An 11,887-nucleotide genomic window follows, 5' to 3' on the forward strand; every position below is an offset into this window, starting at 1 on the left:
AGCACGTTCTCATCATTTCAATTTAAATCTCAAACCTCGGTTTATTGTATTTCATTCCTCTCAAATACATTTAGTAAAAGGTGACCCCTATCACAACACAAGAAAATGTAGTTAAAAAAAGATTTCCCTCATCCGTCCATTCCATCCTATCCCATCCCATCCACATATCTACGCTTCACCTCCCCTGTGCATTTTGGGGGAGATAAAATGATAAAATGATAAAATGCATCCCACAATACAAGAAACAATTTCGCATAGCACCGTCTGCCCCCACCCGCTACCATAGTGCACTAATAAGCCCATTATGGTCCATCGAAAAATAATGGCCAAAAAAAACTCCTTCGCCTGAAAGGATATCATTGACTTAAACCCCAAAGAACGATAAACAATAGTGACAACAGAGACGGAAGGAATTATGAAAATTGATGAATGGATGAATGGATAGACGAATGAAGAAAAGTATGACAAATGAGATAGGTTTGGAAGTTGTCCTGGCAGCCGTTAAACATTCTTTGCCGAAAATGAAGGAAAAACGGAGTCTTGTTTTTTTATCGAGTTGGGCGAAAGTGAAATTCAAGAAGAGGCATGAGTTCGTAAAAGTTGTTGAAGATTGTGATTACATCTAGAAATTTGATCGTTGATGAAAAGATTATGTCTGTTGAGTTGGTTCGGTTGGCCTTTGACTGGTTCGACTTGGAGCACGATGTGTCTGTCCATAAGAGCCTGATGCCGCACTCATAGTTCGGCGACCTTTGGGAGTTTCATGATGAAGATGACCGACATCGTGTTTGCCTATCACCAAATTAGATAAATCTTTGGATACCACATTACAAGTAACACTTACCATCGCAACATGCTCGTACGTTCTCTAATCTGTCAGATTCCCGATCCTCTCTTTCGATTTGTTCTCTTAAATCCTCAGCACTATCGTGAACCTCGCTAGCTTCATAGATGCTTTGGGCCCCGTTGACGCTTCGGCTCCTTCGACCAGAGAAAGATCTATTTCCATCACCAGGCAATAGGTAATTGCTAAGTCGAGAGAAAGTGTTTGAGGCCAAAGTTGGTCTTGAAGGCCTTGATGTTAATCGAGGATGCATAGTAGAATATCTTCTATCCTTGCTTATTGGCGAGTCATTACGAGTAGTTCGACTGTTGTATGATGAAAGGGATGGAGCTCCTCGTCTACTACCTAGGTGTGCATGACCATATCCAGGATTGAACTCATCAACATCTTCGCTTGTCAGCGCTCCCGAGACTTCAACAGTATCAGTCACAGCATCTTCTCCTGTGCGCAGAAGTAAGTATGACAGTGCGTTGAACCAAGTTTCATGACGTTGTCCTGTGCTGGCAGTAAATTGAACAGTTCGACCAGGTGTTAGGATAACCAAGCTCTTACGATGTAATCCAGGTGGCATTGGATTATCATCAGTTACAACTCGAACAGCTTCAATGGCTACACTCTTTGCCTTTAGCTCCGAACGACCAGCAGTTGAAGGATCTCTATCGCTCCAATACAATGTTCTCGTATATGGGTGAACCCAGAAATAACGTCGATGACGGTTTTCAGACATCCCACCACGACCAGCTTTGCGAGTATATTTCCAAAGATATTCACCGATCATTGTTTGAGTGATAGCATTGATCATCCTTGGATCGGTACTTGGCTCTACTCCTTGTGGCATTGGAACTCCAGCACGTAAATTGAAGCGAGTGTCCACCTCAGATGCAAATGAAGACACCGAAGAGTGTCTTGATCTTCCTGTGCCAGTTGGAGAGTGTACTTCGCGCTCAGTAGATGGGTTTCTATATTTTGAAGTTGATATTATCTTCATAGATCCATGAGCTTGAGAACTTGGGGTCTTGGGTCGATTCTTATGACTAGATGGTAGTGGCGGAGGTCCCATAGCACCTGTACCTGCGCTAGTTGAGGATCCGGTACGTTTTGGTTGTTCTTGTTGTTGGTCTTCAGGAAGTGTAGTGAGATGTCTGTGATCACCCGATCCATTTGCAGAACCTGTACGTTGAGCAGCAGCAGCAATGACTTGCTTATGATCTGAGGGTAGAGGTGGGTGAATACTTGGGATTGATGCATTCCTACCACTTCCGGAACTTGTAGGTCTTCTGGCAGCCATATAGTCTACGGAAGATTCAGTGTCAGGACTCTTTGCTTTGGAACGACCAATGCTGCCAATACTCTCTTGTGACTTGTGGGTCTTAAGAGCTACAGGGATGCTAATAGCATGTGGCGAAGAGTGAGCATTGGCCTTCTGTCCGTCCTCCGCAAGGATGGTATCTTGTCGCTTGCTCTTGTTGAGCATTTGATCGATTTGTTCTGCCGTCAAAGCAGTCTGTGAACTTTCGTCTGACATCTCAACGCGAGGCTTCTTGAGAGCCCGTTCGGTGGTATTGCCCGATATTGGTTTGAAGGGTCGTTGAGATTCTGGTGTTTCTGCCACTGGTGATTGACTTGGAGATTGACGAGTTTCATCCTCAGCAATAATTGGCGCACTAGACTGCTTTTTGTTCCAACCACCAAAAACGGAACTCATGAAGCCAGTCTTTGGCGTCTGTGGCTCATCTTTTGACCTGAGCTCCTCTGATGTGGTTTGATCTATAGATTTACTCTCTACAATAGGATATATGGCTTCTGATTTGTCTTCAACAACAGATTTACTTTCCGAAGCTGGGAATGCAGAGAGCAGAACACCATCTCTCTTTGGACTTCTTGGAGTAGGAGGTGCAATAGGTTCTGTATCAACCGATTGGATGGTAGAGAAGCCCAAACCTGGAGACATTGAAAAGTAATCGGGTCTTGGTGAGCGTTTTGGAGTAGATGGGAGAACATCAGGCAGAACAGCAGGTAAAGTAGATGGTTCTGAGCGGACATCCTCAATAACAATTGGCTCGACGTGTTCGGATTGAATAGTGGACATCGTCAATGGCTCAATCGGGATTGGCTCGGCGTCGATCTGCTCTGAATGAATCGTAGATAACGTCAGTGGAGCGGCTTCTATTGGTTCCATCTCTGGGATTGGTACAGCCTCAATATGTTCGGATTGAATTGTAGATATCGTCAATGGAATGGTACTGGAGATTGGAGGCGATGGGAATCTGTCTAATTTTTCATTAATGAGTTCATTGTCATATTGTGAACTCATATCGCTGTATGTTGTGGACACTGGTCTTACTACATCGTGTTGCGGTTGAACCTTTAGTAAACCATCTGCTTGCTGTTTCATTTGTTCATCGTGCCATTGATGAGCAGCATCAGACATAGGTGGTCTACCCGAGTATTTTGAAGAAAGAGGATAAGCTTCTTCCGTTGGATTAGACCTAGTAGCCTCAGCTTCTGGTGAAAGTTCAGATGTCTGTGGCTCAATTTGTGGATGTGAAACTATTGGCTGACTTTCCTTGGTCAGGGGCTCATTATTTGAGGCATCGATTGTAGGTTGAAGAACTTGAGATTCAAATTCAGGTTCAGGTGACATCGCTCGATCATGTTCTTTATTAAAACCTAATACAGCCGCAACACCACCAGCAGCCCCAAGTGCGGCACCGGTAAGGCCTGACAATATTGGCACACTTGATGTTTGTGTATGGGGCTCTGGCTCCCAAGGATCGGTCATCATAGCAGAATCGATCATTGGTATTCTTGGTACTGGTGGTATGGTAATTGCAGTGGAAACATTTCTAGCGGTGCTTGGTCTCGATGATTGTGGAGTATTACCCCTTGATGCATAGCGACTAGGAGGGCCAGAAGCGACAGACTCATCATCGCTTCCTAATTCGCCCAATTCTGCAAACAAGCTTTGTCCAGCCGGTTTAGGGGTGCCGTGATTGCTATCGACAAAGTCAATTGGACTTTCCGCTTTAGCATCATCACTAGCAACACGTGAACGTCGATTGCCATTACGACTGACTTTAAGTCTTAGCCGTTGTGGATGGATACCAGGCGTCTTTGCATCTTCGTACATGTATTCATCCTCAGACGTTGAAGCAGTGCTTTGGAAAGAATCACGGTTACCAGCCTTTGACAAAGCAATAGATTGACGTGAAGCCTTTGCTCGAATGGTACCACCCTTTTCTGTTTCTGTGTCTGTGTCATCCGCGCCAGTCATATCTTCTACACCAGTTTGGAAATCTTCCGTCTCTGTAGAACGCTCATTTGCCGTTTCAAAAGCATCACTTTGTTCAGTAGAGCTTCCGAAAAGGTTATGAGAAGACTTGGCGAGGCCAGCTGCCATAGAAGCTGCGATAGCAGCACCAGAAGTAGCGCCCATAGAGCGGGAACCACGACTAGGACTTGGTTGTTCATGGTCATCCTCCCAGTCAATGTCCTCAAAGTGATCTTCTTGATCCTCTTCGATCAAGACTTCACTTCTACTATTCCTAATACCACCGAGTTGACCCACCTTGAATGGCTTCTTGGCTTGAATAGGAGCATTCTTGCGAGCTCTTCTCGGACCAGGGGAGTCCACTTGTGGTTCGCCTCGGCGCGCAACCTCAATTTCATCTCTAGCCTCTTGCAGCATACGCTTCAGTTCCAACTTTTCGGTTTTCTCTCTATGAATATTACCCTTGAGATTTTGAATCATTCTATGGGCGTGATGAAGAGAGCTCTTCAAAGTTTCGGATTCTAGCATGCTATGTCTAGGAGTCATTTTGATCGGCGACGGAGGTGGAGAGTGTTCAGGAGTGTTGTTATCAGTTGTTGTCTGAGGTTCTTCCTCACCACTGCCTTGAGAAGCCTCACGTTCTTCCACTCGTCCTCGATGATGTGCTACTGCTCGCGCAAGCTCTGAATTTTGACCCATCAATTCTTCAACCTTCTTCTGAAGAGCCTCCTTTTCGGTTTCGAAGATCGACAAGCTTCGCTTAGCAGTACCCAGTTCCACATCAAGATGCTTTACGGTGGACGTGTGTTCGTCTTGGAGTTTCGCATGATTTAACTTGATCTCGTCCAATTCCTTTTGCGTTGCGCTCTTTTCGGCTTGTAAGAGACTTAGACTCTGCGTTAACCTCTTTTCGCGTTCCGATGCCTCTTTCTGCGTGGCCAAATGCTCATGGATTTGAGTTTCTAGGTTCCAATTCTCATCCTTGTATCTATTTTCGCTCTCATCAAGACTCCTCAAACGTTGAGTAAAACCTTCGGCCTCGATTTCCAACCTAGACTTTTCGAGAGCAACAGTCTTGAGAGATTCTTCCTTCTCTGCTAGAAGTGATTGTAAATGCCGCACTTGTGCTAACAATGAAGTACTAATTTCCGTCGCGAATTCGATATCATGTACCCTATTCGCAGGTTGATTTCGCTGCTTTCGACTAGGAACACTGAATTTGGAAGGAGAAGCAGTAGCAGTTGTATGGCTTTCGAATTTGGAGGGACTTGCGGAACGCTACATTGTGTTAGTAATGGTAAATTTGATGTAACCATGGATCTATCTATACCTTATCAGTAAAAGGTGATGATCCCATCTCGCTGCTAGGTACTCTTGACTTTGGTAAGAAAGCTCTAGCCGTCTCCCTTCCAACTTCATTATATTCTCTCTCAATATCAACCAATTTCTGTCGCAACTCTGGTGTAATATCTCCTTCACTCTGTTGTTTCTCAACTTCCTTCAAGCGCTCTCCCAAATCTTTTCTCTGTTGTAAAAGGGTGGTACCGAGGTTCGAAGCCTCCTGGATTCTTCGTTCTGTCTCTGCAAGATGTGCTTCTAGTGCCCGTTTGGCTTGCTCAGGAGATGTTGAAGGGCCAAGCGCGAATAGTTGTTTATCGAAATGAGAAAAACGGTGGCCGCTCAAAACCGATGGAGGAGACATGAATGGATCATTGCTACTGCTACTGTCTCCGGCGTCGGACAGTATTGACGGGTGATCCATTGCCAAAGAGGTCGACATTATGGTGACCGCAATTTTAATGTGTGAGAAGGGATGTAGTAGTCCTGAATTAAAGACAAGTCTTGTAGATTGAGAAACCCTCTGCGTCCAGGTAGGACTTGGGGCCCCTCGAAAAGTACCGGACTAATTCGTATTCGTAGATCGGGGGAAACAAATGCGGTAGCAAGATTAATCTGTCCGACGAGAATAAATGAGGTTGTACAACAGATAGGGTAATTTGGAGTTGTATAAGTAGGAGTCGAGGTAGAAGTAGAAGGAGTATGTTGTATGTTGTATGTTGAACCAGTTCAGTCCGATCTTCGATTTGTTGATCGGGGAACTTGAGCAATCTTGGGGAAGCCAGGGGCAAGAGGTTCGCGTGTTGATATATGATCGGTGCCGTACGGGATTGAACCGCCTGGGTACAAAGTATTGGGGGGTTTCTCTTTTTTGCTTATCTTGACGCGACTAAAGTGGGAAATATGTAGTAAATCTAGCAAATCCAGCAAATCCAGTAACTCTAAATCTTTTATTGGCACCTTGATTTCAATGGTACGGGTAGCTGTTGAAGAAATATAGTCCAAGCGATCAGTTTGGAATTTGGAAGAAGTTTAAACAAAGGTATCTTGAGACTGGATGCAGAAGCCGACGAGGAAAAGAAGGGGAGAAATTAATTAAGTAGGAAAATAATGAGTGGACTGTGTTGTATGAACACGAACGATCACAACAGAACAGAGGTGAGAAGATAATAAGCTTCTCTCTTTCTCGCTCTCCCAGGTGACTGTTGTGGTTCGAGGGGGAGGGATGAGTGAGGTTCACGTTCATAAGTGCTTCTCGCTTCACTTCAATCAACAGTCAAGACTCATGACGGTCAAGGATGCAAGCGTAGAGTGAAGTCTAATAAGTCTTGAGTGAATTTAGTTAGAAGATTACCTGGGACCCAGATATTGCTAGCGGTGTTTTATGTTTATGCATTTGTTTACTTTCTTTCTTTTCTTTTGTGTTGATTTATTCAAGCTAGGTGTGGGTGGGTAGGATGTCGATATTCAATCAATCAATCATTCATTCATTCATTCACAATCAGTCCATCCACCTATTCTACTCATCGCAGCCAATTACATGCAACAGATATTACCAATTGATTGTTGTCAACAGCCTCATCAACCAAGTGGGATAATGAACTTCCTATCACAGAAGCCATTCTGCTTTACGTGTATGTTTCCATTTGTGCTGTTCATAAGCAGATGGACAACACCAAAATGTCAAAGTACCTAGGCCTGTTGATTGGCTTGAAGATAAACAACGCGTATCAAAATCAAAATCAAAATCAAAATCAAAATAGCAACGGAGGATAGGGCAAAACTCTCTAGCAGAAAAAAGACTTATCGGCCAAACAAAGTGTACCTGAACTAAAGAGGGGGAAGTGTCAACTATCGGAGAGGCTTGGATCAAAGTTTGCATGATAAACTAAAATTATGATGAGGATTCCATGTTGTTTGGAGTCATGTTTTCCTAGTAGGCACGGTAGGGGACTCCAATACTTGGGACGAAAAAGAAAGTTATACCTTATTGCAAGCTATTCCCTTGTAGCAAATCGAGGTGAACGGCTAATTACGAAGTAGTAAATCCATACTTATAAATCCATCCAGCTACGGACCGACACCGACACCGACACTCTCTTACGAGTTACCATTGACTTACCATTTGATGGCATCTCGAATCCATCTTCTAGGATCACCAGGATCGATCTCCCATATGGAAGCTTCCAAAGCTTCCCGAGGTCTTACGAATCATGCCTGAGGTCATCACCGGATAAGGCTGATTATCTAATAATTTAGCTTGATAAGCTCCAGCTTGGACTTTTCTTAATTTCTCAGCCTTTCGTAGATAATAAATAGACAAACTCACTCTTCACTCAAATATAACAAACATCATCAACTGATCCATCAATTGACTTCATCCATTGACCTTATCAAGTAACTTCATCAGCAAACCATCAATTAACTTCAACAAAGCTCAACACAATCCAGAAAACAATGGATAATGCCGAACCATCTACAGCTCCTTCAGATCCTCCCCAACCAGTAGCTATTTTCAAAAAGAGATCAGCAAAAGGGAAATCCAATTTCCGCAAAAGAGCTGCAACGCCACCACCTGCAGATAGCGACGATGATACATCAGGATATTCTTCATCGGAAGATGAAAGTGGTCGACGAATAAAACGAAGAAAGAAGAATACTGGCGCCATCACCGCATCATCTACAAATAATACCTCAACCACTCCCTCTGATCTCTCCGCAACAAAATATACCGCATCCCATAGCACTGTTATCCGCGCTTCTGACGATGCAACTAGAGCTAGCAATTGGTATGATGAGAATGCGACAGACGCTCTCTCCGCTAAAAATCTTCTTGGCACTTCCCGTTCGAAACCTTCAATAGGAGATATCCCTGATGGAACATACAAGGGCTTAGCAAACAGCACGAAATTCATACAAAAGAATCCTGATGCCCCCAACCGCGTCGTGGGGCCCGTCAAAGCACCAACCAATATTCGCACTATAACTGTCACAGATTTCGCGCCCGATGTATGTAAAGATTACAAAACCACTGGATTCTGTGGATTCGGAGATAATTGCAAATATCTACACGCAAGAGAAGACTATAAAGCAGGTTGGCAACTCGATAAAGAATGGGAGAATGTAACGAAAGGAAAGAAAACTTTAGGGGGAACGAAAATCGCAAGTGCGGATCGCAAAGGAGACGAGGAAGAGGAGGAAGATGATGCGTTTTTGGAGAATATTCCATTTGCGTGTATATTGTGTAGGGAGAAATATAAGGATCCGATTATTACAAAGTGTGGACATTATTTCTGTGAGAGCTGTGCGTTGAAGAGATATAGGAAAGATACGAGTTGTGCGGCTTGTGGGGCGGGAACGAGTGGTGTTTTTAATGTGGCAAAGGGGTTGAAGAAAATATTGGATAAGAAGAGGGAGAGGGCGAAGAGAATTAGAGAGGAAGCTATTGCGAATGGGGAGGAAGTCAGTGAGGAAGAGGAAGAGGAGTGATGGTATTATATCTATAACTACATTATTTTGTTGTTGGGCGTATATGCTATGATATCCAGACAACATTGAAGATAATGGAATCTGTGATTATGATGCATAGATGTGATCATAGAGTCAACAGTGAAAAATCTCAAATATCAGTCTGTAGTAGAGTGCAGATATGCACATATAGCAGCAGGAGAAATCTAGATGATGTATATCTAGATATCTACTAGCTAGGCTAGACTAGACTAGAAAAAAAGACAATCAAGTCAATTCATGAAGGAATGAATGAATTCATACAATCAGATTCATTCGAATTCAAATCTCTTCTTTCTTTCCAACTCTCCTTTCACATCCTTCCTTCTCTGTTCCATCTCATACCTATCTCATTCTATTCCCATACATATATCCATACTCACTCTCCCTCTCTCCTTTACTCCTTTACTCCTTTACTCCTTTACTCCTTCACTTCCTCACATCCCTCTCTTATCTTCTCATTCTCAAACTCCTCCCACTCCAATCATTTCTCTCTCTCTTCCCCTCACTCTTTCCTCTTTTCCTCATCTCCCCATCTCACTCTTACTTCCTTACTATCCTTTTACTCTCTCCCCTTCATTCTTCACATCCTCTCACACCTCTTCCCCATCTCTCTCTTCCTTCTTCTTCATCTCTATAATACTTTCTTTCCACTTCCTTTTTCATATCATATAACCCTCTCCCCTTCTTCTTTTCTTCTTAGCCCTCATTCCCCCTTTCTTATATCAAACTCTTTTCTTTATATCATCCCCCCTTCATATCACACATCTTCACCCACTCATCAGAAAATCGTCGGAATCGTCGGACATGGCAATGCAATCGTCTGCCACTCAGTCCCACAGGCTCCATTGTCACATGTTGTTTTGCAATCTGAAGTTTTGGAATTTGATTTTTAGTTGATGGAATTTTGAATTTTGAATTTGAATTTGATGTGATGGACATGGAGATGAGGGATGGGGATAGGAATGGGAAGAGAAAAAAGAAGGAAGGAGGAGGGAGAGGAGGAGGTGATAGAATGGGGAAAGAGGTTCACGAAGATGAGAGAGTAGAATAGTAGTAGAAAAGAGGAAAGAGGTTTAAAAGAATGAAAGAAAAAGAAATTAGAAAAAGGAAAGGGAAAGGGAATAAAGTGAAAGAGAATAGTTGAAAATAAAGGAAAACGAAACGAAATGAATTATAATAAGGAAAGGAGGAGGAAATAGTAATGAGAGGAGGAAATGGAAATGGGAGATGGAAAAGAGAGCAAACAAAATGGGGAAATCAAACGAGGGATCGGGAAAAGGATACAGGGGAGAGGGGAGTGTAGAGAAGAAATAACTCACTAGTCACCGTCCCTATCGTCCCCCCACACCCACAATTTATCGTCACGGTAGAGAGGTATATACACTATTTTGACCACGCGGTGAGTTGGTTTCTCTTTTCTTCATCTCTCCTCATTTTATCCTCTTCTCATTTTCACTCTTCACATTTTCACTCTTCTGATTTCTTCTATCTCATCGTTCTCGTCGGATCGTATCCAGTAACGAAAATCCACTTCTTTACTTCATCCTTCATCCTTCATATCTTATTTCGATCCCCGAGTTCCGAGAAAATGAGGATCAGAATGAGGATCAGAATGAGAGTAAGGATGAAGATCAGATTGAAAGCAAGAGAAAAAAAACCCTCAAAAAAGAAAAGGAAAACTCACATCAGGACTCGAACACGGCCCCCCAATAACCGACGCACATGAATCTCCTTTTGTGACTGTGATACTTTGACAACTCGGGGTTAGGGCCGAGGTGATAGTTGTGGCGGTCGGGACGGTGATGACGGTTGTAGGGGTATGAACCGGACAGGGAGAAATACAATTTGTAGGATAAGGGGGATAGTAGGGACAAGAACATGTAACAAGATTGGGGGGTGTTGTCGATGGGAGATTCGTAGTTGTGGGAGCAGAAGGATCGCTAGTGATAGTAGTGCTGGGGGTATGAACCGGACAGGGGAAGACACAATTTGTAGGGTAGGGGGGATAATAAGGACAAGAGCAAGTAACAAGATTTGGTGTCGTAGTAGGAAGGATTCGAGTAGTGATGTTTGGATTGGGAGTAGTATATGTATCGACGGTACTAGAACACGCTGTCTCACGATAAATCTGCTGACCAATATGACAAGTTTGCGAACAGGCAGATGGACATGGGGTATAGAGAGTGGTGGTTGGTACGGAGGAGGGACAAGTGCAGGGAATTGTTATATAGGCATCTGAGATGCAGAAATTTTGAGAGCATGATGTTGGAGTTGTCTGGGATGGTTGGTGTGAGCGAGGGTAGAGTTTTTAAGGGAAGAGGGGGATGGTAAGGATGGTAAGGATTATGGGGTAGGAGATGAACTTACTGGGGGACAGGAGGTATGAGAAGTGGTGATGGTGATGGTTGGGCAAGGTAATGAAGGAGAGAGATATGTAGGAATGCTCGGAGTGAGGGTGCATGGATTGACGGTGACCGTTTTGATAGATGGTTTGGAAGCTTTAGTTAGATGGAGGATACTATGGTAAGGTATACTATCAGTTGACTGAATGTGAACAATGATGAAGAAGAACCTACGAAAAGAAAAGGAAATAGATCAAATTATTTATTGAGATTGTTCTCGCCATGATGACCAGAAATTTTTAGAATAAAGCTCTTGTAAGCCAACACTTTTTATTCATCTAAAAACTAAAATCCTTTCTTCAACAAGAATATTCCATAACTTTATATCTTCCATCACCCCTCACCCCTCACCCCTCACCCCTCACCACAGCACCCCGTATACTTAGTTCAGCCCTCTTTCACAACGAAGAGGACTGCGGGGTAAATTATAACCTAAGCCAATCTTCAGGCAAAAAGCATGCAGCGTTACAACTGTCAGATGGCAGACTCCAACTTGTGGGGATACGAGCAATATGTCTTGGC

At 43.4% G+C, this 11,887-nt stretch overlaps 3 protein-coding genes across 3 annotated transcripts; 1 reads left to right on the forward strand and 2 right to left on the reverse strand.

The window, feature by feature from the left end:
* Positions 1-649: 649 nt before the first annotated feature.
* Positions 650-5,895, reverse strand: EAF01_003189 (uncharacterized protein; the record flags this gene model as incomplete). The annotated part of the gene is made up of 3 exons (XM_038911443.1): positions 650-792; positions 845-5,393; positions 5,446-5,895. 3 exons carry the CDS (start codon positions 5,893-5,895, stop codon positions 650-652), a joined length of 5,142 nt encoding a protein of 1,713 aa, XP_038772678.1.
* A 2,015-nt stretch (positions 5,896-7,910) lies between these two features.
* On the forward strand, positions 7,911-8,942 carry EAF01_003190 (uncharacterized protein; the record flags this gene model as incomplete). Its single annotated transcript, XM_038911444.1, has 1 exon — positions 7,911-8,942. One exon carries the CDS (start codon positions 7,911-7,913, stop codon positions 8,940-8,942), a length of 1,032 nt encoding a protein of 343 aa, XP_038772679.1.
* Positions 8,943-9,741: 799 nt separating this feature from the next.
* On the reverse strand, positions 9,742-11,589 carry EAF01_003191 (uncharacterized protein; the record flags this gene model as incomplete). Its single annotated transcript, XM_038911445.1, has 5 exons — positions 9,742-9,830; positions 10,283-10,346; positions 10,648-11,238; positions 11,331-11,481; positions 11,540-11,589. The coding sequence occupies 5 exons, from the start codon at positions 11,587-11,589 to the stop codon at positions 9,742-9,744; spliced, it is 945 nt and encodes a 314-aa protein (XP_038772680.1).
* Between the last annotated feature and the right edge of the window lie 298 nt (positions 11,590-11,887).

Source organism: Botrytis porri (genome assembly GCF_014898465.1).
Source record: "Botrytis porri strain MUCL 3234 chromosome Unknown BPOR_004, whole genome shotgun sequence".
Taxonomy (NCBI): Eukaryota; Fungi; Ascomycota; class Leotiomycetes; order Helotiales; family Sclerotiniaceae; genus Botrytis; species Botrytis porri.